The 26385-nt window shown below is 43.7% G+C and overlaps 1 protein-coding gene across 2 annotated transcripts in view; it reads left to right on the forward strand.

Moving 5' to 3' along the window:
- The first annotated feature begins 6516 nt into the window (after nucleotides 1-6516).
- WDFY2 (WD repeat and FYVE domain containing 2) overlaps nucleotides 6517-26385 on the forward strand; it is a 1061998-nt gene continuing 1042129 nt past the window's right edge. Inside the window, exon 1 of one of the 2 annotated variants that reach the window (XM_069640687.1) lies at nucleotides 6517-6819. In XM_069640687.1, coding sequence (XP_069496788.1) covers nucleotides 6683-6819 — 137 coding nt within the window. In that variant the 5' untranslated portion in view covers nucleotides 6517-6682. The remainder of the gene's footprint in view (nucleotides 6820-26385) is intronic. The other variant, XM_069640686.1, reaches the window with a different exon arrangement.

Below are 26385 nucleotides of genomic sequence, written 5' to 3' on the forward strand. Positions count from 1 at the left end.
GTGGTATCATCAAAACATACTTCTTCATAGTTTACCACTGGTTTAACATCACATAAACAGATATTGGCTTGGCTTTTCTGAAGCTTGGTCTTTACTGATGGTTTGGGATTGAGTAACTCATGGAGTTCCTCAGCGGAATGGGAGTCCTTGTCACAGGGGGGGTCCCACTTGCCTCTACCCCTAGGGAGGGCGCTGCGCAGTGGTCTCACCTCCCTAGCCTCACAGGGAAAGGCTCCCCCCTGGGCAGAAGTGACTGAATCCTTTGATTCATCACAACTGTCACACCACCAGGATGGTCTCTGGGCGATGGTGGAGACACAGAACACTTATTTTCCGGCTTCTTGGAATGTGCCCCAACAAAGATGCCTGCTACAGAGAATTGCGGACAACTCACAAAAATGGCGGGTGGACGATTCTCACGTATATGACATCACTCTTATATAGGATTCGAATAAGAAGACTGCCATTACTTCAGCAGGAGCCTGCCACTGCTAAGGTCAGTGTTCCTGAGAGAACGTTTTCTTTGTTCGTCCTTGTTTTTTCCCTGTTTCCTCCTCCATCTTCCTGCCTCTCTGGCCTCTCCATCCCCTCTGGTCCTTGGTGGTGTTGCCTCCACCTGGCATCTCCATCTGTCGCTGTCTATCCCAGACATTGTAACCCAGGAGGGTTTTTCCCTGTTTGCGGTTTGTAGCTGTGAGCCTTCCCATAGTTACACCCAAATGGGCTGTGTGGGCAACATAGGAAGCAGACCACTTACCACACTGTGCACACAACTCAAACAATAGCTCCACTGGTAGTCCTTAGCAGGCGTTCTGTGACAAACAGCCTTTAGTTTTAGAACGCTGATGATTCCTTAGGGAATATGTGCAAACCAAAAGCCCCACCTATCGGCTTCATTCTTTGGCAAAATTCTAGATAAAGCGATGGGAGAGGTGCGGGGCAGGGTGGCTGCAGGTTATTATGGGAAAGATGTATTAGTCTCTACATGGCAGAACAAAGAAAGGCAGCCATCTGGGCAGCAAACATCCTGAAAGACTACTTTAGAAATGTCATTAAGCTGGAACTGAATGATTTATTTACAGATAGGCGGTGACTTACTAACTGATTGTATAGTTTACATAATGAGCGAGAAAGTACATTTTTTAAAATTATTTTTATTGGCATAATATGGTTTACAAAATAGAAAACCTTTTGCCAGAGTAGAGTCATCCATCATTTTTCAGATTAATCAATACATAAAATAATTTATACAAATACGAAAATTATATGGTAATGGATCATTATAGCGCAAACTAGCAGCAAATTAAGTCTATTATTCAAGCAAATGTCATGGAACTTCCAGCCAGGTTGTGGCAATCCATTTCTTCAGTTACAGCCAGATCACGTTTGGATTGGATTTGCAGTAAAAGTTTCATGCCCGCCAAGACGACATGAGTTTTTTCTCCCTCTAACAAAAAATGCCACCAATCATCTATTGATCTGGTTTGTTATTGCTTCAAAATATTGCCCATTTCCAGTTCTCTTTCAAACTTTAATTCAGACCAACTCAAAATTAGATGCTGAATTGATTCAGTTGTGTTGACTTTTCGAAACAGCCTGCATATTGGAATGATGTTGGAATTTCTTCTTTCACTTAATTGCAAATTTTACAGAAAGATATTAAGGCGCAGATGCAAATATTGCAATCTAAGGAATGGGTTCGGAAAGATTTTTACATATCTTGGAAGCTCGTTTAATTTTCGAGGCCAAGACCAAAACTCCTCATAATGTTTGTATCAATATAGTGATTCTTGTGTTTCTATCCAATCATCAGTATATCATTCTTTTTTTATCCTGCTGGGATTCCGGATCAAAGATTCCTCTGTCTTGTTTATTGTTCGTAAGGGTCACTCGACAGATAACTTTCCACTCTGCCAGCAGATTTTCTCTAGGGTCTTGTAAAGCCTGATATAGAATTGCAAAGCTACCTTTTCGAGTTTCCTCTATAGATTTCCGGTATAAAGAGAGTGATTTCCATAAAACGATAGCTTTGAGTGATGTTAATGCAAATTCCCTTCTTATGGTAGCCATGGGTATACTCTTTGGTAATCCCAGCACAGTTTTCCAAAAGAGACCTTCTAGTCTCATCCATAAGATTTCAGGCAGCATAAAAGATGTTTCTGCACCATACGTTAAGATTGGTATCACTTTAGATTAATAGTATTGTATCAAAGGAGTTAGTGAGTACTGACAATATTTTTTAAGCAATATCCGGCCCTGGGCTGCCAGACTTTTGGCTTCTTTTCATAGGGTAGCTTTCCTCTGTGTCTCACATTTACTCATATTAATGCCTACACCTAAGCAGGTGAAGTCTTTTACTATAATGATTCGCTGACCTTTCAGGGACCAAGTATGGGTTTGTTTTTATGTTCCTTTATCTCCTGTTCCAAAGACCATAATCCTCGATTTCCTGTGGTTAATTTATTTCTTTTCAGGTAGTATTGAAGAGAATCCAATTGCCGTTGTAACCCTATCAGGGTTTGATCCATTATTACAATATCATGGGCGTAAAGGAGCCGCCCTACCGCCTTATTTGAGATTTTAGGAGGAAATGATTGTACATCAGCAAAGGCCTCATCAATGTCTGATAGAAGCAATTTCAATAATTCGAGCGCCAGCGGGCAGTCTTGTTTCAAGCCCAAGGAAAACCTGGGGGTCGTGAAGTAGCAGTGCACTAGTCAATGCCACTATTTGACATAAGTATGTGGATCTGCTGCGTTGGAAACCTTTTGCTGGCACCCCCTAGTAAGCACCAGGAAACTTAGAGCAAAAAGTATGAAGTAAAGGTATATCCAATGCGCAATTCCGAAAATTACAAATTCACATCAGAGAGTGAAAACAAGGTTGTCTGCTTGTATGCAGGGTTTATTGGGCATGAACAGCCGACAAGTGTTTCGACCAATCTGGTCGTTATCAAGGCATAAGTCCAGTGGTAAAGTGAATGGATAGTCAAGGGGTCCAATCCCCATAGTCCCATAAATGTGGAAACCCGGATAATGTGATGATTGGACCCCTTGACCTCCACTAGCATCCATGCTATATAGATCTCCTTACCAATTGACTTTTTTCAAGATTACACCATTGGTGGTATCTATCCTGTTTTACCAATCTCTAACTACTTAGAGCATCCATTCACTTTACCTTTACTTCATACTTTTTGCCCTTGTTTCAAGCCCAGGGTTGTAGAAATAGGTTTAGTAAGGTTTCCTGACCTATCCAATCTGATCATAATGGAAGTATCTTGATGTAAATCAATGATGTTATTAAGAATACTTTTTGGACATTGCCCTTGCTCCAATTTTGACCACAAAAGTTTTCTATTGATTGAATCAAATGCTTTAGAAAGTTCTATAAAAGCAATGTATATTTTGCTGCCTTTATTTTGTATTGTTTTTGCTTTCAAAAGATTTATCAGAAAAACGTTGAGAGTTGGGCCAATTCCTCTAATAAACCCTGCTTGCCAGGGGTCACGGTGGTTCGAAATAGTTCACCATTTCACTAAAGCTTTTAATAGTACAGCTCCGAAAATGTTGCCTGCCACATCCAGAACAGCAATTGGGCGATAGTTGTCCCGGTCCGATCTTAAGCCCTTTTTAAAAATAGGGACAACTATCGCCGATTTCCAAGAGATTGGTACTTTTGAGGTTTTCAAAATTCCTTCAAATAGATGATGAAGAAATGTTGCCCAGAGCTTGGAATGCTTTTTCATATCAACATTTGAAAGACCGTCCGGTCCAGGCGCCCTCGAGTTCTTCAGTGTCTTTATGATTTCTCCAAGTGTTCTTATGTCTACTTCTAGCTCAGCATCTTCCTTTTCGTTGGTTGAGTTTTTCAATTGCAGATTATTTGATAATATTGTATCCTCCTCGCTCTTTTACGTTTTTGCAGCGTGGGTTTCCCATTCAGTAGCCGAGATTGGATTTATTAGTAAGGCTTCTTGGGGTGCATCTATTTGATTAACAGTCTCCCACATGGCCGCCATGGTTTGAGTTTGTAAGTTTACTAACATTTCTTGCGCATCTTGATTTATCATAGCTTTTTTATGTCGATGTAGCCAATTGTGGTATTTTTGTTTTAATTTATTTATTTCAGTCGAAGCCCCTCCACAATTACTCAGTTTCCATCGTCTAATGTTCTTCTTCATAATTTGTTTTTTTTGTCACTATTAGTTTGTCATAGAAATGGCGATGAGACAGTTTGGGTTTAGCACTGTTCCCTTGCTCTTTCACAACAAAGTTTTTAAGTAATGGCACATAGTCAATTCTGGGTTGTCCTTCCACATTCTGTAAACTATCAATGTCATTACATAGAATTTGCGTCAATTCAGGTAGCTTATTCGGTCGAACTATTAATCTATGTCTACCTGGATTTATTTCGACCTCATGTTTATATTTCTTCAATACTTCCATATCTAAGCGTGACAAGTCAATATTAATTGATTGTGATTGCTTTTTAGAGTTGAATGTATTATTAATGACTTTAGAAATGTCAACATGTTAGACGAGACACGGAATAGTCCAATAGATGCTCACTCAAGGAGCCTCTCCACGTGGGTTTTGCCGGTATGTCACCTTCCAAGATCCCGTTCAAAATTGTAGTCTCTTTCTTGTAGCATTTTCCTCCAGGCAACACTTCTTTTTTCCTTTTTGGTAGCTGTTTGCTCTTCCTCTAATATTAGGTCATTGTTTTTATTTATACATGTACAATTTAGGTCACGCACTAATCCAATTAGCGGATCATTCCAATTTAAACGCTCTTCATCTAATAGCTGTGCGATTTCATTCACCAGATTAGCATTTCTCAAGTCACTCGAGTTCCAATAAATATTGATCAAGATCAATATTTGTGACAACTGTTGATGTAAATTTGGGATTTTAATTGTAGCCAGTTGAATAAATGGTGTCTCAGTGTACATGAGTTCCCATGCTAACTCATTTTTTACCGCTATTAGTAGACCACTTTGCAGCCGTCCCACCCTGCTTTTAATCGCTGGGTTTAGCATCACCCAGTAGCCTTCTATCAATGGAGGCTCAAGCATCCAGACTTTTTGCAAGCAGATAATATAAACAAATGGGATGAGCCTCTTGTGTTCCAGCTTAGAAAGGTCCATTCTATTTTGTCGTTTAGATGCTATTGATTATGACGTTTCTCTGCCAGGATGCCTGCCAACCATTTCCAATTGGCTTCCTCCCCTGCTAGTGGTGGTTTAGAGGAACTCTGCTTGCCACTCTTTATCATCTTTTGCCCGTAGTTGTTGTCCTTTACTTTGAGCTTGTTTATCTTGCTGTTCCTTTCCAAGTACCTCTTTCGGCTGGCGAAAGTAATTTATACAGCAATCTATTTACAATCTTAGCCAGGGAGGTTTATAGATTTACACTATGCAGCTTGGATGCAAAAAAGACCGCCTGAGTGACCAAAACCACATATTTTCAGGATCTCATGAAGGTGTGTTTGGGGCAGGTGACTCTTGCCTAAGCCACGCCCAGTCCTTTGCCCACACCAACTTCTCTATTTTGCATCCCATAAAGCACTGTATGCTTGTCTATAGTGACTGCTCGTGGCTCTCCAGTGAACCTCTATTGGAAATATTGGTCCTCATTTTAACTTGATTCCAGCCGGCAAGTTACAAATGTTTTTTTACTGAGCCTATTTGGTGGCATGCAGGTTTTTGGACACATATAATTGATTCCAGTTAACCTATTAATCAGTGGTCCAAGGGCGCAGGAACGGTCAGGAGCGGTGGGTGTTCCACTATTATTTTTTACTGTTAACAGCTCAACTACTTTTTGCACCCATTTTCACCATTCTGCAACTGTTCTTTGTGAAGTTAAAGCATACGTCTCCATTTCACCACCAGCTAAACTGAAATCTGATTCAACTCAATTGGCTGTCAACCAACATGACTGTAACCATTGAAAAATGTGCTGCATTGCTCCCTTCCTACCCTGTTTCCCCGCCGCAGTCAGTTACATTCCTTTTTTTGGTACGCTTCTGTCAGTTATTAATTGGTTAATGGAGTTGACATTTCTATGTAAGGCTTGAAAATGGATTTGTTTTCATTTGTTTTCAGTAATAATAAACCAAATTCAGGTTCCTTCACCTATAAACTCACGGGAAAGTTCACCGGTCTCCTGTTAGTAGCACCGCGCGCACCAGAAAAATAAGCCTACTTCCCCCCACCTGGCGACATTCATTGTGGACATGGTGGTGGCGTGGTGGATTGAAATCGATCAGCTCAAAAATGTGTTCTGCGATTTTAAAGCCGAGACCAAATTCCAGTAGCAAGACCTTTGTCCTGTCACAGACTTGCAACTAGATCTGGCGTCCGGAGATTGTGGGCTGTTGCATCAGGGCCAGGCAAACTGTCAAAGGCGGATAGAACGCGGTGCGTCGATAATCCTGTGACAGCCTGCCTGACCCTGTCGCACGCTGCCGTCACGTGACCACACCCCCCCACAGCAAGGCCTCTTCATGGTGCAGATTCTCACGGTCTAGAAATTGCAGGCTTGTTCCCGGAAGTGGTTTGGTCCCTCCCACAGAGTTGACACTGGCGTGGCTCCGCCTTCCGTTGCTGCAGCCTGTGTTTTGGTTCCTGGTGGCAGTAGGATGTGAACAGGGCAGTGGGCAGTCAACAGTGTTCAGCATGGCGGCCGAGATCCACCCTAAGTCGCTGATCCGCAAACCCATCTTGCTTAATAAAGTGGAGGGTTCGCAAGAACTGGTGAACATGGCTGTGACCGTGCCCAAAGAGGACGGCGTGATCAGCGTGTCCGAGGACAGGTAATTAGAAGCAACCACTTCCCTGCGAGCATCTAGCAGCGCAGCTATCCATTGCAGCCCAAGCACCGCAGCCACCCTCAACATCACTCAACGCACACTGAATGTCGTGCGGCCCCATGCACCGGCATCTTCATGCAACATAGACATCCCTTACGTGCAGCAGCTGCACGCAGAGCTCATGCGCCGCCCTCTTCCTCATAGCCAGATCATCACACACCTTCCACTGAAATCCCAAGCCTAAACATTCTTGCAGACCCATAAATCACAGAATGTATAGTTTTCTATCCCCTGCGGGTTTATCCCGTGACCCAAGCAGAAGTAGCACACGTTTATGGAAGGGGACATTGCGGCCAGCGCTTGGTCCCTACTTTTGAAAATGCTACAGCGGTTCTTCTTATAGTTTGTGAAACGTAAAATGCCAGTTTACTCAGTGAAACCAGCTCCCATTAGCCCCCTCTCACGATGAACAACCTGCTAAACATGCGTCGGAAATTGTGAAGCTTTGGCGATCACTTGTGCTTTTCTCTGGGGCAAAGATGCTAATGCCTCAGTCACTGTAGTACTGTCCTGCTGAAATTGCATTTCGTGAATACCGGTTCAGAGCCATTTTGTAAACCTAGATTCAGAGCATCACTGACCATAACGTTCTGAGCTGCGATGAAATCGGGCACTTGCCAGTGACAGGCAGTTCGTTTTATGTACGGTAAGCGGAGTCGTATGTAGATTGGAAATTAATTATAAAGAAGGGTTACTATTAGTCATTTAAGTGAGAGATTTTCTAGTTGCAGTTAGTCCACGAAGTCTGAATCTTACCTGCCGGTGTTTCTGTTTTGAATTGGAAAATAAGGCAACCAAAGCTTTTGGATAGATAGGTGCCCTGCTTCTTATTGCCTCTTTCGACGAAGTTTCACGTCGTATCTGCTGTAAAAACAACCATAAATGAATGCCTGGCGCGGAACAAGAGTACCTACGAGGGATGGAAAGTGGACGGTGGCGCCTTGCTACCATTTGTTGTCGCTTTTCTCTGACTGGGTTGATAAACAACAAAACACGCGGCGGTGAAAATGATGTGTCTGTTTACTCTGTTCTACCCTGTAGGCTATTTCTAGATGTACAGTTCAAACGCACGGATCGGTGCTCTGTGTGTCATGTGCTACAACCCGAAATCGTTAGTTCATGCATCTTCTAGAAGTTAAGCTTGTGCTGCTTTTGTTATTGATACAATTCCAAACAACTTGAATTGATTTATGATTATGATTTAAAACCAAACCAGTAACTTGCATTGCCATTAACGTAAATACAGCAGTCCACAGTGAAATAGTCGAATTGTATATTCTGGACAATGAGTTTGAGTGAAAGACAAATACCAGGACAGTACTTAATGCAAGTTGCAAAGAGGTTTTGTGGTGATTGTTGTTATGGTGCAGGCCCTCCTGGTTGTGTATGACTGGCGAGCTAGGCTGGGCTGCTGCGCGCGCCAACCGCGACTGCCCTTCCTCCTCACAGGACGTTGCAGCGTTTATTATATGTGACCACGTAGGCATGGTGACGTAGACATAACATATGTACTTTCCCCTTCTTTTCCCTGGCTTGGCATGTTGCAATGGTCGGCATTGTCTGGTCTTCCTCCCCTTCCGATTCTGGCGATGAGAAATAGTTATCTGCCTCGACCTTTCGTGCTTTAGCTTGCTTCCTGTCCCTGTGGGGGTTGGTCTACCTGCAGAGCTGCATTGACAGATTGGGTAATTCAAGTACTGGCAGACTTTGGCGTAGTAGTCCATGCGGCTGCATGCACTGCACGTGGTGTCTTGTGCCGTGCAGTTGGGTTTCCCATGTCGCTGTCCACCACACCTCCCGCAGTCGTTTGGTCCAGGTATGCAATGTCTCCCCTGACCCCCGTCATGCGGGCAGGAACTTGGTTCTCTCCTCACAGCGGCGGTCGATCAGTGATGGTAGCTACTGTTGGGGCGGGAGGTATTTGCAGCCTCTTGAGTGTGGTGCTCATGTGTGCGGTTTTATCATGTGAAAGTTCCCTTGACGGCCATATTCTATGATGCGAGGTAGGGAGATTGCTTTTTCACTTAATATGGTCCTCCGTAATTTCTCATAATACATCCCATTTATGATTTGCTGTCTGATCTCTGTCTACATTGTCAAATTCGCATGATGGGGCGAGCCGTCGTAAGCGAGTGTTGTAGGAGTCCAGTGTCTCTCCCTCAGCTTGTTCCGTTGTGCAGAAGTTAAAGATTTCATAGTCTGGGTTGAGTTGGGGCATTAAATTATGTGTTAGGGCGTCCTTTGCTGATTTGTATACATCATCTGCATCCGGGGGCCTGTGATAGCGAATTGAAAATATGCAGTGTGTCATCGCCTATGCTTCATAACCTGTGTGAGCTCATCTTCCCTGGTGTTTGGCGATGTCACCATCTCAAATTTCTGTAGCCACAGGGCCAATCTGGGTGCCACCAACAATGGTTATAAGTATGGGTCAAAAGGGGCCATGGGAACCCCTCCATGTCCCCATGCCCTTGAGTGTGTAGCGTGGGCTTGGGACTGAAATTCGTGGCCAGCCTGGCTGGGGTTGCAGGAGTTGTAGCAATTGTGTGTGGTGTCTTACTGTGCCTCTCCCCCCCTTGCTGTGTTTAGTTGTGTGTGCGTGCGCTTCTCCTCTCACTGCCTTTTCTTGAGGGTGTTGGCGTGTGCTACTTAGGCCTCACGAGGTGGAGGGAGATGGGGGGGGCAAGAGAGAGTATGGCTTGCTACCCTCTATACAGGTGCAGTGTCTTTAAAGGCGTGGGGTGCGGATTGATCCCATCCTCGTCGCCAGTGTTGTGACGGTGCCAGCGCTCCCAGTTGTGTATGACTGGGGAGCTGGGCCGGGCCGCTGTGCGCGCTAACCGCAGCACACTGACAAACACATCAGACTCGGTCATCTCTTTACCCGCGACTGCCCTTCCTCCTTGGAGGACGTTACAGCGTTAATTATACGTCACCAAGTAGATGTGTTCGCATAGACGTAACCGTGACATGGAGCAACGCTTTGTCTTATGCTATTCAGCTTTTACACTATGCTGATCACCATTGTAGTCGTCTTACTGCACCAAGGCCTTTCTGGTTAGTGGCATATTGTGCCCCTGCTCGGAGGGATGGGAACCAGGCTTGTCTATGGGTTGAGGGAATAGGGCAAAAGAAGAAGACAGATTACCAGGGAATAGGGCAGTAGACCAAACCTAATACTGACTGGAATACTTTGAATTATACCAACCCGTAGTGGCAAGCATTTTTTGTGAGAGCAGTTTCTTAGAAATTGTTGCATGGAACTAGATGATCATCACATGGTTGCAACACGAAAAAGATCAGAAGCTAACTCCAGGTGCGTGATGTTTTAATTTTCAATCATTTTATGCGCAAGCAAATGCTTGTTTTAAAGACGGTAGAAAAAAAACAAAGTAAAGACATCGAAAGGATAAAGTAAGAGACAGGAAAAGTAGAACCATGGAGAATGATACCCATCAAACGGTAGCAGAACATAAAATACCGTTTGTATCAGACTGTTCTCTTGTAAATGTCTGCTACAGTATATAACAACCGTGTGTAAGCGAGGGAGGCTAGCCTTAAAGGAGGAAAGGTTGACCAACAGGTGATTAGCATTACAAACCAACGGAGGGAGTTATGTAAAGGTATTTTTGAAGTACCACAGGTTCTTTGGCTTGGTTCAATTCTGCTTTTAGTAGAATGTCATTGCCAAGCACACCAACGTTCACCCTGTAGTGTAATTTATGTTTCTGCTTCAATCCATTACCGATTTTGTTTTTCCGCATTTAGTGTGACTTGACAGATTTCCTGTCTGTGGGGTGCCAAAGGCGGGCATGCTAGCATTACAATGACTAGGGTGATGACTATGTGGATCTTACAAATGTCTATGATCGTCTACTATATATTGCTAGCCAAAGGGGTCTGTTGGTGTTCATAGAGGGCGGGAGCGGTGCTCCTCTACTTTTTTAAAATCGTTTTACTGTTGCTATCGTTTAAAAAAGAAAAAAAAAGAAATCGTTCCGGAATTGCTTACTTTTAAAATAAGAGTAGGAAGAAGTTCTGTGAACATTCCCTTAAACTGCGGGTGTGTTTGGAGGTTCAGATTGCGCGGGAGGGGGCATAGCGATGAGGTTTGTGTGTGGGGGGGGCGGGCCGGCAACGCAGATAGTTCCACTCCTTTTTGTTCATACACTTCGACCACTGGATGCGATATGTGCACATTAATGCAGCCAGTGGCGTACCGAGCGAGGGGGCAAATTGCCCCCCCAAGCCCCTAAAGGCTCTTTTGAGAGCTTAACCGGGACTTTTGTCACTGGGACACCTCTCCCGTTCGGCACCTCAATCAGGGTGCCCAACGGGAAAGGTGTCCCGCTTGGACAATGTTATTGAGCAATTCCTGCTCAGCATGCTCAATGTCCTGGAAGCAGGACACCTCCCCTTTCCAAACGGGAGAGGCATACCACTGGCAGGACAATGCCCCAGGGAGCTGCGTGAGCTAATGTGAGCCATTAGGCACTGATCGGAGGGAGGGGGGCTATTAGCAGGGCCTTTTGTCCCTTAAGGAATGTGCATGGGAGGGAGTGATCAGGTGGGGGAAGGTTGCATAATGCTGCAGGCTTCATAAAATAACGACTTTGGCTTTACCTAAGGTGGATTTGTAAGGTTAAAAGAAAAGGATTCAACCTAGGAATCCTCCCGTCCGCTGCACACTTTTGAGTGTTTGGATCAGGTCCAATACTGTTATTTTTTATACATCAACAGAATGTTTAAGGAGTAATACTTCATAAAAAGAAATGTCAATAGACAAAATTATACAAAAACATTTTTTATATCACAAATAATGTGATTCAATTCTTTCGACATGAAATTTACAACATAAAGAAGCACAAGTGGTATCAAAAGATCACATCAAGTTTGGAGAGAAAAAAATGAAAAGCGAAAAAGGATTTTTTCTGAAGAAAGAGATGCATACATATGGAGTCCAATTCACTTGGCGACGCGTTTCAAGGATACTTTCCTCTTCTTCATATGGCCCAACTTGGATTCTTAACACAAAGAGAAAACAATCATTCAGTTGCTTGTAAAAAACAAAAACTATTATTCAATTTCAGTGAATTATACAGTTACATAATGTACATATGTAATACTCCATGACTTTTAATAATACTGAATCTCCTCGTTAACCGAAATTCAAAATTACATAACTTATTCTTATATAGTGATTAGGTTAGCATAATGTTGTTCATGAAAACATGAACATTGCCTGGGTACTCATCATTATGTGGGACTGGCAACAGAGTCATTCAATTGCTGTTTTCAGGGTCACCGGTTTTAAGTAACCGTGGGTTGTGATAGAAGCATGAATATTGAATAGAGTAAGGAATGATAAAAAAGAAATCTAAAGAAGAAATATATAATTAACCGTGTAAATTACTGGTTCCAATCTCAAGCAAACAAAGTGTTAAGAGGGGATGACTATTGTCGATATTTAGAAAGCCGCGCACAACGCGCTATGTCTGAAGATAAATCAAAAGAAGGGGGAAAAAGGGTCTGTATAAAACGAAAAACTAATGAGCAAATCTATTAACTGGAAACTAAACGAATAGACGTGATGAAATTAAGATGAGCGGTGAAAGGGTCACGGTATAACTCAATATCATGCCAGCGAATGGTGGCAGCATTCAGAAGTCCAACCTATGTATATGGGTTTAGGAAATGGATCAAGATGTCAGTGAATGAAACTGGCACAGACAGTTCTGGTAAATAAATAAGAAGTTGCTATAACAAGTACCTCAATGGTGCGTCTAGCTCAGTAGACAGGTGGAGGAATATCAATTCAGCAGTATTGCTGTAGAGACGGCAAGTCCAGGTCACAGTGAGCGCTGCAACAAGCGTGCAAAGGTGCCTGCAGAGTAAGGGAATGTGGTTTAATAAGTGAAATATCATAGAGACGGATACGTGTCTAGTATAAGTGAAAATGTGGAGACGCTTACCTAGAGTGCAGGAAAGAACGATCTGTACGGGATCTATTTTCGGAGCTGAATCGGATTCACGGTTCCGCGTCCTTCCATAGCAGCCATGGAAACGCCATGCGCCATGGAGGATCATGGGTAGTGTCAGTAAAGAAAGGACTGGGATAACTGAAAAGTCAGTAGAGAAAGGACTAAAATTACTAGATAAAAGTACGGCCATTTTAAAATGGTCAAAGAAGAATGGAGCTATACTCACTGATTCTTCGGATTTGTAAGGTTCACATTAACCTGCATGATGCTATTGTGACTTTGCATGCAGGATGGGGGGAATACAACTAAAGCCACCCTCTTATTGCTCAATATATTTCTGTAATGATGTATATAGTGTAAAGTTAATTATGAAAGTGTAGTTTCTTATGTAATGTGCTTTGCTTCCAAGGCATTGCTTTAAATAAAGTATTATTTAAGCACATGAAATTCAAAGGGAAACCTTAATAACTAACTATATCAACTAAACCTGTGAAGATGTGCTCAGTTTTAATTTTCCACATCCCGTTTTCACCATTTAACTGAAGTGTATGATCCTGGGTAGATCATTTAATCACACTGTGTCTTATCTGCAGCTCTGTGATTCACTTCAGAGCTTATGTTAATATATCATGCTATTAATTTAAAAAAGCCTGACTATAGAGTTGCTGCATAAATAACAATAGTGCAAATTAGGTATTTTGCACCACAACGTTATTTGCCACTTGGCTTTCTTATGACAACTTATTCTAAAGTCGCTTCTATGGTGCCTTCAAGTATCAAGACTGATGATGCTCCTTGCAATGTCCTTTGCTGTGAAGTCATTTCTGTTGGTGCAAGCCATATACAAATTAGGAGGTTTGTATGTATTTTGCCCCAGAGCGCCTGGACAGAGCTTTAAAAGATGAGTTACCTGCATCTGTAATGGTTCTGCAGTTTTATTTATTTTTTGTTATATGTTAAAATGCTATCTACCACTAATGTTACCAAAAAAGTAGATTGGGGTAGGGGTGGGCGGTTTGTGGGCGCGAATGAGACCATTGGAAGTTATGAATTCTTTGCCTGTGTGCAGGCCCACTGTCCATCAAAATGTGTTTTGTGGGGGTGGGGTAGACGCTATTGTGCTGGGTGCCGAATGCAGCACTGAGCGCACACTCCAGAGGCGAGCAGGGGTCCGGGCCGGAATACTAGCATAAAAAATGCCCAGTTCCCCAAGAAAACTGATGTGAAGGCCCTGTACACACGAGAGCGAAATCTCGGGCGAATCTGTGCAGCACAACCCGAGTTACAATAACTTTTCCACACGGCCCCATGCGGCCTCAGCAGAGGGAATACGCGATCGGAGGAAGCCGCCTGGGGCCTGCCACCGTGAGCTGGGGAGCAGCCTGTGCGCATGCTGTCAAGGGCCCGACAGACATCACGTGGATCCAAAGACCATCGCAAGTGGACTCGTCCAAGGAGACTGCGCTCAACAGAGGAACAGTGCGGGTGCTTCACGTCTATCAGCCGCCCGAGTAATTGCAGAGGTGCATGGACTGTGGGACAAGCAAAACATCCTCTCGCGACATACGCAGCAGCAGAACCCTGACCACGGCCCGTTGGGGGCCCTGCGGTGGCGTGTCACTGCCCTTGCACGCACAATATACTTGGAAAACGACTACCTGCGGGTCGCCTGGTTGGCGTGACTTGGTGGAAACCAGCAGACCTGCCTAAGACTGTGGTGCAGGGCCCACGTGCACGCACACTGAGGGATCAACAACGGGTACACCACGCACTGTGTTCACCATAGATATAAACAGCAAAAAGTGCAGATGGAGAGGAGCAGGGTGTCGTGGAGCGAGGTGATTGACCTGCAGCTAGGAGAACACTCAGCGTGATAGCCAAGCTATAGCCAAGTAGACATTGTTAGGCTCCACTGGAAGCGAGAACGAGACACAGAGCATTAGAGCCATCTCTTCCTCCCGCAGCGCTGCCCGAACGAGCAAGGGGAGGCACGCTGCCCCAAGGTCAGAACACACCGGAGCCTGAATATATAAGGGTCAGTGGCTCCTGGGTTAACGGATCTGTCGGTACCACAGTGTAATCCAAATGCGGCATCGACGAGGACAAGCATAAGTGCCCTCACTACAGTGATTAAACAATCTGATTCCTCACTTCACCGGCCCGAGTGGCGCATGACCATAGTATATCCGCGTGACACGAACTGGTGAGGAATCAAACAGTGACATGTAGAATGTGGTGTTAATGGGAACATAACAGATAGGATTAAGGGCAACATCACCAGCTCTGCTCTACACTGCAGGGTGTACCATTATCTAGGTCGCATATGCAGGGAAGAGGCACATTAATCCCATAAGCCTTGCTGCACTGGTGCATGTTGCACCCAATAAACACTAAACAATACACATTTAAAGGTAATATACTTTACAGGACATGCAGATTACGGAATGGCCTATAGTAGTACAGAGCACAAGGTCTAAAGCCGCCAGCCCCATGGTGTGAACTGTCCATGTGGCTCGACCCGTGAAGAGGCCTGGGGATGGGAGGCACACGCACCCAGTACCCCGGTAACAATAGGAAGTACTCCGCCTCCAGCTTCGGCAGGCAGACTAGGTGCCAAGGCCTCCAGGCAACGCAGCCACAAAACGCAATGTTAAGCGGACGAAGGCAAGAAGCTTCACTGTCCCACATGGCAAAACAAGCAGTAGGGTTTTAGTTACACTCGTAGGCACAGGCAACTACCACACCGTCCTAATACGACCACTATAGCAGACTGAGAGATCCGGCAAATACAGAGAAGCATAGCGGAATCCTCACAGCGGTAGTGCCATCTGTGCTTTGAGGTGACTGCCTAGGACGCCACTCCTTACCAATACCCTTGGCCATACGTCGATCCGCCCCCCCCAACCTCCTCAGCAAACGGGTAAGGGGACACAGGCATAGATCCATCATACAAAGCAGGCAGCAATTCTCCAAGGCTCCTAACGAGGTAACCTGTAAGTTATCGCAGCTCAATATGTGAGATAGCAACATGAGTGAGATCGAACCCCAGCGAGAGAGTTAAGAACACTCCCCCGGCCCCTGCTGTCACTGAAGTGATGCCCTACCCGCGCACGCGAGTGCGACAATTAGATAATGAGTTCAGAATTGGGGAGGGTGGGTAATTGCATAGTTGGAGTTCTGGGAACTATGATGGTGGGGGAGAGAAGGGGAAACAGTTGGGGTGTTAAGTTTAAAATAATGCACAGACAGAACATGTTTGAATACGGTAACAGTACAAATTTACGCCAAAATATGGAGACAAATATAGTGAAAAATAGCCCAAATGACTAGTGTGAACCCTGAAGCCATAACATTGATGAGCTGTAGGGGACAGTCCACTCCAAAAGCTACAATACATTAGACTGCGCTCAGCAATAGCCAAAATGTGGGAGAGCTTCCCTGAAGAGCCCTCAACGCACTTAACCCTGGGATACGTACTCACCTCAAGGAAATCCGCCTCCATGCTATACAAGCTCTCGCTGTCACACAGAGCATCTCAAGCCTCGAACACTAAAAGGGAATGGGAACGAGACTAGGGACCATCCTCACTGACGCACACTGGACGTGTATATGCGGAGTGACAAAGAGCATATCATGTAACTCCAGATACCGGCTAATTCACTACAAAATACTCAATAGGATTCACTACACCCCTGCGTGACTAAAAAGCATATATGACACGGCAATCGGGACGTCTCAGATGTGGGATTGAGGAAGCACGCATTTTCCATATGTTATGGTCGCGCATAAAGCTTGAGGGGTATTGGGCTAATGTATGTGATGAGCTGAATGTAATGTCTGATCACCCAATGCAGTGGGACCCGGGTTCATGTATATTGGGTATTGTATCTAAAATGAACCCCACCCAACGCAAATTTCTTAATTTGAGCCTATTACTGGCCGAACAAGTGATACCAATGAGATGGAAGAACAAGGAACTCCCGGTCTTGGGTGACTGGATAAAAGACATGAACTGGGCGAACGATAACGAAGAGACATACACTGCTGTCTTGGCAATGACAAACCGTCTGAGAGATATTTGGGGCTGGTTCAGACAATAACTGGCAGATAAAAGACTGAGAGAAGAAGAACAAAACGGAACTTGAATTGTACCTGTGTAATGACATGATGATAAACTGATATGTATATACGATACATGTCATTGTCATTGTAATTGGAAGTTCTGTAATATGTCTGTCTGTGCAAGATAAATAAAGGTTTAAAAAAAAAACTGATGTATAAAAAAAAAAGGTTTTGTGGTGGTGTGTTTTTGAATGTATCTTGGTTGTATTTTGCGGTTCTGTTTGGTTAAGCCCAAATGTTAGCTCAAGAGCATACAGAGCAGTATCCAATGTATAATCAAAATTAAAAACAAAGTATGTCCTGTAATACAATATCCTATATGAGGGAAGGAAGTAAATCTGAAATTGGGGGGAAGCTAGGTAACACGCGTGGGAAATTTAATGTCAAGTGCACAAGTCTGATTTAGAAGGATCATTTCTTTGTTCTAACATTAATGCTTTACAAGTCGGACAGACCGATTTAAATTCCTGTCTCCAACGGAGAAAGGCCAAAATCATGGAAATATGGTCAAACTTACATGGAACTGTTACCAGTCGAGCTGCTGAATGAGCTGCCGATCTGAGGGCTGTAAAACTTCATCTGAGATATCCTTCAACAGGGTATTTCCACTATCAATGTGGTCCAGTACAAGTGACTGGATCAGGAAAAGAAAATGTTCAATGGGAGAAAAAAAATCCTTCCCTTACGAAGGAGGCAAAGCTGGAATCGAGACAACAGAGCAGCCTTTATGTTCTCGTAATGAGATTTTCAGGTCTAGAAAAAATTCCAGGGACCAAGCAGAGCCAGCTAAACATGTCAGTAGTGTCTGGATAATTCTTTAAGGCACGACTATTAAAGAGGTTGATTTTATCTGGGGCAAAGAGTACAAACTGTTTTTTAGAAGTTTTAAACTCAGTCACCGCAAGGCATTTACCCAGGTAACAAGCATTCCAGAAAGAGGACACATGGATTTATAACTGGCTGTCATTGGCATATTAATGGACAGTTGGCAGTTTGATCCCATAGCGGCTCAGTTTAAGATGAAACAAAGTAGGAGAAAGGATGGACCTTACAGGGACAACACATTTCACAGGCAGTGGGTTCTAGATTTAAGGGGCTGATTTGACAGTTGGAGGCCTACTGACAGGAAGGGATGGAACCTATATAACATGACACCTTCACTACCCATGAGCGATGACAAAAGTGAAAACCAGTACCTTGTGGTCCCAAAAGCTACAGACTGTGCTCGAGAAAAGATTTTGAAGTGGGAGTATTTTGCTCGCTCTATTTTTGTAAATTTAATGAGTAAAAAGTAAGTCGCATTCATAAATGGAGTATTTTATGAGCCAATAAAAGTATGTTTTAACTGTAAAATAGAAAGTTTAAAAAAAGTAATACTACTTTGCACCTAGCTATTAATCCACATTAAAAGATGCATTTTTACCTATTCAGATTGGGCAGTAATAATAGTGGTTTCCTACTGTGGTTCTACTTGTACTACCGATGTGTTGTGTCTGTTTCCTATTTTCTGTTGGGAATATTTTTTATCCCCTGTTTTTGTTTTTTGGGAGTTTTTGCCTATTTTTAGGGATTCAAAGTTGTTGATGGACTGCTTATCTGTTGGGATGCTACAGTAAGGAAGGTATGGGAGCAAACATTGAAGACAGACACAAGTGATCACAGTTCAAGGGTGTTTATTGAACTTCAGTGCGTTGGTACAAAGCCTATCTAACCTAAATCTAAGGATGGGAGCAAGCTATGACCTTGAAATAATAACGCTGTCCTAGTGGAGTCTCTGTCAAAATAGAAGGTCCTATACTAATAAACCCATTTCCAATCCTTACTTCCAAAGACAAATGTTGTGGGACAACAATGTAGGCAAAAAGAAGTGTTCAAGAAATATGTCAAGATAGTGGAGCAGTTGGCTTCCCTTACCCACGTTTTCAGCACGGGACAAGGCGCCATTCTTGAGCTTTACACATGCTGTGGCTTCTCAGCCATGAGGAAACCGTTCAAAAAATAGGTATCGGGGCCTTCTGCCAAAGGCTCTCTTTCCCAATGACAGTCTCTTATTGCAGAGGCCCTGACGTAACAAACAGCCAATAAAGTTATTTTCTTATGATGATTTTCACATTCACAGGTTCACAATTGGTCTCCCTCATTCGGGCTCAGACCCCTATAGCACAATGTTCACAATTGGTCTCCCTCGTTCGGTCTTGGAGCCAAGGACGGTACCACAGTGGCTGCAGCTCCTCCCCGACTCGGTCAGCCGTGCAGGAGGGCTCTGGGTATTTCTGACACAAAATGTAGGATTCTTCAGTCTGGTTTCCTGGCTTTGCAGTTTTTAATCTGAAGGATTCTGGAAAGCCACTGTTTTCTGCCAGAAAGGTCAAGGGGGTCTCCCTCCTTGTGCATCCTTCTTGGTTTGCCGTATTTCTTCCCTCGTTCAGCTGCCATCTTGGAAATGCTGTTCCTTTGAGTGCTTTGCCTCACTCAGTGTGCTCTGGTGTTCTGCCTTTTATCCATGTGGGGAAGATTAATGGAAGTCAGGTGTGAATGGTTACCAGTAATTGCCTCACCATAGCAGTGGGACATGTTGGGTACACTGCTTGAGTGTGAGTCTGTTTTCTCCCAGAGCGGGCTGTCCGTGTGAAAGTGTTTGTGATGAGAAAGAGAGGGGGTAAAATTCCTATATATCCTACTGGGTAGGATGGGGTAAAGGTGTTTTCAGGGAGGGGGATACCGCGTCTCACCATCAGGCGTCCCACTCCCTCTCCCGGAAGACCCCCTCACCCAGACGATCTTCCCGCACTGGTCCACCCCCAGGAACTGGATCCTAAAGCGATGACTGTGTCCTGGCCACATGGATGACAGATCCCTGAGGACTAGCGGGTGAGACATCTTCTGCTTTAGATCACTACAGAGATCTAAAGTTGCCAATAAGCAGGAGACCCCATCAACAACGCAAAGGGCGTCATATACCGCTAGGAGAATAGCTGGCTCTGCCCCATGACCTGAACATAAATCGTATTGATAAGTGCTGAAAGATGAAACATTTCAAAATGAAATCATAGCAGTGGTATTCTCAAGCAGATAGCCCAAAAATGCTGGTGGATGGTCAGTAATGTTTCATTTGTCAGGCTTCAAGGCCAGGCTTCTTTAATAACCAGTTCTTTTTTTTACAAATGTCAAAAGACAATGCCGTAGTAAAAGGAAACATATTGACACAAGGACAGAGTAGTCGGGAAACTGCTTAACAAAGCTGGCAAAATAATGTCTTCATTTAAAGTAGGTTTCTGAGAACTGAGCAAAACTAAATGTATTAAATAAGCCCCTGTAACTGATGGCTCAAGAATCGCTCCCAGTCTCCGAGGCAGTTCAACAGTTTTTATTTAAAGGGTTGTAGGGCCATCGCTCACTCTCATCTAGGGCCTCATTACGAGTCCGGCGGTAACCATGCCTGAAATCCTGGAAGGTTACCGCCAGACTCATATTCCCATTCCGCCTCCGTGATTCCTGGAATTACCGGGGCATTACGACCCCAGTGACCCTGGAATTCCAGAGGCGGAATTGCGGTAAATTCCCATTCCCATTGAGTCCGACAGGACTCAATGGGGAAGTGGAAACACCGGCACCATCTCGTGATGGTGCCGGTGTTTCCATGTCCACTTGCAGGTGGGTGGTGTTAAACTCGCCAGGTCAGACTTGGCGGGAATGACGCCTCCGCCTGCAGGACTCGAGATCACCTGGTATGGAAACAACGGTGGTGGCGGGTTTACCGCCACTGTTATTTCCATACCGGGTGACTCTTAATGAGGCCCCTAGTGTGGAACCTCCACCCTAACCCAGGCATCCCTGGCCCCAGGTTAGTAAGTTGAGAAGGTTGACCCCCACAGTCTAATATTGTCTTTAGCCGTCTTCAGCGTGTCTTAAGAATGCCTAATCTCACTAGATTCCTTCAGGGACAAACCCTCTCTAGACTATCAATTGGTTGGTATTCTAATGGGAGTTGGGATGGTTTCTTGCAACTGTGCTGCTAGATTCAGGCCTTTCCTACCATGCACCTCTTCCTTTCTACTCTTACTGCGAGTCTCTGCACATCACTCCTCCCACCAGTCTACTGTGCCACCCATGTTTCACTCCTTTTCCCTTTGATGTTAATTCTCCCTCTAGCAAGTAGTGTAGAGGAGGGAGAACTAGTTGTAGTCAGTCACCCTCATTTCACCTAATATTAATTTGTTTTTCAATAACTCTGTACACTAATACCGCCATGCACACTCGCACTGCAGTACCACTTCACACTCTAGTCATTACCTCACCTGCTCCACTACTTGCCTCCTTTACCCGCCTCTCCTTCCTCCAGCATGCAGGTCTCTTGGTCGTCCTCCTCTGTCATCACCCACCCTTCCTGTGCCCGGTTATTATAGACTACCCCTGTCCAGTACTGGGTCCCTTTCCCTATTGAATCTAACATCATCTTCTCTCACCACGGTGCAAAGTCTTAAATAAGGGTTGTTGGGAAAGACTTTCTTTTTGCTCCTTTCCCGCCATAGATTCCCAATGGGACCCAATAAATTTTGCTTATTTTGAATCGTGTTTGACTTTTTGGAAGTTAAAAAAAGCCTTCTGCTTTACTTTCCTTGCCTGCTTTGATCATTTTTATGTGGAAACAGACAAGGCCCTAAGACTATGAAAGTATATAAAAGGAATGTTGCGTCTCTAGTTTCTATTGAGTTAATAATTTATTATTCTGCTCCCTATTACTGCAGTTACACATTGCTACATAGTTAGGTTAGGCATCATGGCTTCCCTGTCTGAGAAATGTCAGTAATAATGACAAATGGAACAAGATGGCTCAACTACGTAAGAGACTTGTTAGAACTGAACTGCATGGGGCAATTATGTTAGAGTATCTTAAAAATCAAGGTCTTCCCCAGGGTATAGTGGTACAGAATGAACCTAGACTATTCCTTGAGAATAGTGATTTCAAGATTAAGTGGAGCTACATTGCAAACAAGTATGGCCACAACTGGCTAATTTAAATCATTGAAATGGCACAGGAAGTCTCAAACAATTGAAGTAGATTTGAATCAAATTCAGGAAGACATTAAGAAAAGTATTCATTTGGAACTTTTGAAGTCCAAACTAGGTCTACATCTCAAGGAACTTAATGTGCTCAAGGTACTCAATGTGTTCAAGGTAGATGCTACCAGTGATAGAATAAAAAGGATTTAGAAAGATTTGCAGAACTTCAGTCATGATAAATAATTCCCTTACAAATCAAAGGACTACACTGTCGTGGAGCAATAATAATGAGGCACCGAGAAGAAATAGACATGTGAGGTTTAGGTATACGTCATACAGTTCGAGTGGAGATAGTTCAGCCCTCCAATATGGGTATCCCCCTATTCCCAGCACCAGTTCCATCCCTAGTGAACAGGGAAATAGACCACAAAGAGAGAGAGGCTCACAAGGCCGTTACCAGTCTAGACAGCGCAGGCCTTTTTTAGGCCGGGGTAACAATTGGAGAGATTGGGACCTAGACCGGGTACAAATCCGGAGTTGGAAACAATGGTGATTGATTTGTCCACTTATTATTTGACCCAAGACGAGGAAAGTGTACTTAATAAGGGTCTGAATTTTGTTATTACAAGACATCACGATTCTTTTGAATTTCAGGTTGAGGTCCAACAGTTTATGCGGAAGATACATTTGAAAGAATATTTTGCTACGCAAAGTGACTATCAATCCACCAACTATACAGGTCTGTGTTACCCCTCGTCTTTTTGTCCTCCTGCACATAGCTTCTCAGTAGAATCTATGGCGTTTTAGAAGAGGGTACTCTGGGAAGTGGAAAGACTTGAGCCTAACACCAGCTCGATCCACTCCAATATGAGTGAACACGAAGTTGATATTCTTTGTAGTTTGTCCAACAATTCTGAGATCGTTATCAGACAGGCTGACAAAAGAGGTGGTATTGGGATTCTCAATACAGTGGACTACGTCGAAGAATGTAATGATCTTCTTTCCGATGAGTTGAGTTATAGCAAACTTACTGAAGATCCCAGTCCGGCTCTCACTACTATGATTAGTAAGAAAGTTGATAGAGCTTTGGAACTGGAAATGATAAGTAAACAGGAGGCTGGTTTTTAGGTGAGGGAGGGCGGTAGGATTCCTGTTTTTTACATCTGAAGATCCCCAAGAGACTTATCACGCCACCGGGGAGACCTATTATTTCCGAAGTGAACTCAATCCTTGAACCCCTCTCTAAATATGTGGAAAAATATTTACACCCTTTTCTGTTGAAGATGCAAAGTTACATACAAGACGCTAGAGACGCGATAAGATTGAAGGCCTACCTTTTTGATTCTAACAATTTCTTGTTGATGTGTCTTGATATTCAATCTTTATATATGCGAATACAACAAGCCACCTTGCAAGTTATCAAAGAGGTATTGCTCAAAAGAGAGGATGACCATCCCGTGAGCAATTCTTTCATCATGTGGTGTACTGAAACTGCTTTTGACCAATAATTATTTCCAGTTTCAAGGACAACTATCTGTACAAACGCAAGGAACTGCGATGGGGGCGGCCTTGGCACCTAACCTTTATCTTGATGTTTGAGTAAACCACGATTTATGCCAGAATAAATCTGTATACATCTAAAATAATGAAATGGTTCCGTTAAATAGACAATATCTTTGTGTTGTGGGAAGGAACTAACGACACAGCACAAGAGTTTATCGAGTCGCTCAGTTTGCAGAATCGCTATTTAAAGTTTCCGTTACCATGAGCAATGTGGAAGTGAGCTATTTTGATATCAGTATTTACCATCATGATGGTCTCTTGCAGGTTGAACCCTGTACTAAAATGACAGATAGAAATGCTTTAATTCATTATGGTAGTCACCATGCCAAGCAACTAAAGGATAATTTGCCATTTGGGCAATTTCTCAGGTTGAAAAGGAATAGCAGCACAAAAGAATCTTTTGAATTAGCAGCTAAAAATGTATCCTGTAAATGGAAGGATTGTGGCCATCCCTCCAAATTTGTGAAAAAAATCAGCCAAACGAGCCTACAGTAATAATCGGGAGGCTCTTTTAGAGCACCAAATCGAAGGAAAAGAAAGATGAGTGTATGGTATTTGTGAGTGAATTACCAGTCATACAAGATTAAACACATCATACAAAGAAACTGGATGCATGCTTTCAGCAAAACTGCCTGCAGACCCATTCAAGCTTTTAAAATAAGCATGAATATCAGTAATGTGATTATTAGGAATGACATCTCGCAAAACAAACCACATGTGAACAAACAAACAAACTACATTGTGAGGGATGGCCCTGGTGGTCGGACACCATCCGTGCGGTTCCTGTGATGTGTCCCTTTACCTGTAAATCACTTACTGTGGACATAGGATTGAATAAACCTTGGAGTAGTGAGGAACACACTCATTGCAATACTGAGCATGTAATGTACTTGATCACTTGTCCTTGTGATTTGCACTACATAGGGAAAACAAACCGGAAGTGTAAAACCAGACTCCTCGAATACCTGAGTTGCATAAAGAATAGGATTGAACAAGCGCCGCTAGTTAAACACTTCATCAATACATCCCATACCTATTTGGACATCCGTTGGGTAAATGTAAAAGATTAGGGTAAACAACTTACAGGAGATAAACCGCAAATTGTTATATCTGGAACAGAATTTGATTTCTTGCACCAAAAGCCATCTTTTGCGGCTCAATGAAAGTGTTGAATGGCACAATGTGTCACTATAAATTCTGTTTGCATGGGTTTGGGATTGGATCTGCAATTTAGAGGCCTAGATGTGGGTCTCTCCTCGCATTGGTGATATCGACTGCTGTATTTACTTATCGATTTATGTGGCAGCCATGACTAGCTGCCCAGCCTCAATGTATGCCAGTGTGAAAAGGCATGATATTAACTGCAGGCTACTAACTGCTGATCATAATTTGATGATCATGTCCTATGGGTCTGATCACAGTAAGATTATATATGTGGGGTCTTGGAGATACTCATTCTGGACATGGCACAGGCCTTGAGTAGTATAGTACATCTGACCCTAGGGGTGCAGCTATTACTGATCTTATTATGCTGGGTGTAGCCTTTATGGATAGTTGAGGTTGCCTTCTACATGGTATTGGAGGGTGTGGCTCCACCACTGAGTTGTGGGTTTGTTTTCCATCGGCCTTTACTGCCGTGGGGCATGCGCGTGATGTCATTGTGCATTTCCGTGATGACGTCATCACGCACACTCATGCTGTTTTTGAAATAGCTGTGTTTTCCCGCCGGGCCAGAATTATCCGGAAGTGAGTCTAGCAGGTTCTTGACAGTACATGAACAGGCAAGTTTTGGAGCTTGTGGCGCCTGATAATGATTGTTCTTGGGGGTGCATGTTGAGGGGTGAAACCTTTTTTGAGCCTGGACCCCATCCTAATTCTGTGATTTCACTAACTGTTTAGTTGCTTCTTGGGGAAAACGGTGAAAGAGTGAGGGAGAGACCAACGTGTTTACAACTATCTATGCATTTTGGTAAAGGGCAGGATTTCCGTAGAGGTTATGAATGACCTGTCATGTACCATCCTTTTATAAGCATTTCTATGTTAAGCGCTTTTTCACATGTTGATTGGGATTGCTTTAATATTGGGATGAGCCATGTTTGGTAGTGGGTGATGGATTAGATCATTCATTCCATCATGTCAGGAGATGGGGAGTTCTCCTTTAAGATGGTACTGCTGTATGGTACATTTAAGCTTTTCCTTGTGGTCTATATGCCCCACGTTTTAATGTGTTCCACCCTGCCCCTTTTTTTTTTTTAGATCCTATAGGTGGACAATGTTGAGAATCTGTAGTCCCTTTCTTCTGTCTTGGAGTTGGCACGGGACACATAGTAGTTAAAAAGTGCATTTGTTTTGCATTTGAGAATGGCTAATTCTTCTTATGATTCAGTGGATATACCATTTGAAATGTGTCTCCTGTATGATTTTGGGTTGCAGAATAGCCAGACTGACATGGCTTTCAGTTTGAAGACTGACACATCGGTAGTGAAGATTTGGTGAACCTAAGTCGCTGCCTATGTAACATGGATTATTCGCTAATTATTGACAATATTTTGGTCTAATATGGGGTATGCTCAAGATTTAGGTGAATCATTGTGAATAACCTTCTAATTGTTGGACTAAGACAGTGGGCCTCCTTAGGAGTCTGGCGTTAGCCGTGCCGGTAAAACCGGCAGGCTGCCACCAGACTCATGCATTTTTCCGGCACCTGGTGCCACGGAAACAACAGGGAATTACGACCCCCGGTGTTCTTGGAAGTCAGGCGCCAGAAAAAATTTAAATCCCCATTCCCATTTGAGTCTCATAGGACTCAATGGGGATGAGGGAAGCACCGGCGGTGGTC

This window comes from Ambystoma mexicanum, chromosome 7q (genome assembly GCF_040938575.1).
Source record: "Ambystoma mexicanum isolate Mex_15411 chromosome 7q, UKY_AmexF1_1, whole genome shotgun sequence".
In the NCBI taxonomy this organism is placed as follows: domain Eukaryota; kingdom Metazoa; phylum Chordata; class Amphibia; order Caudata; family Ambystomatidae; genus Ambystoma; species Ambystoma mexicanum.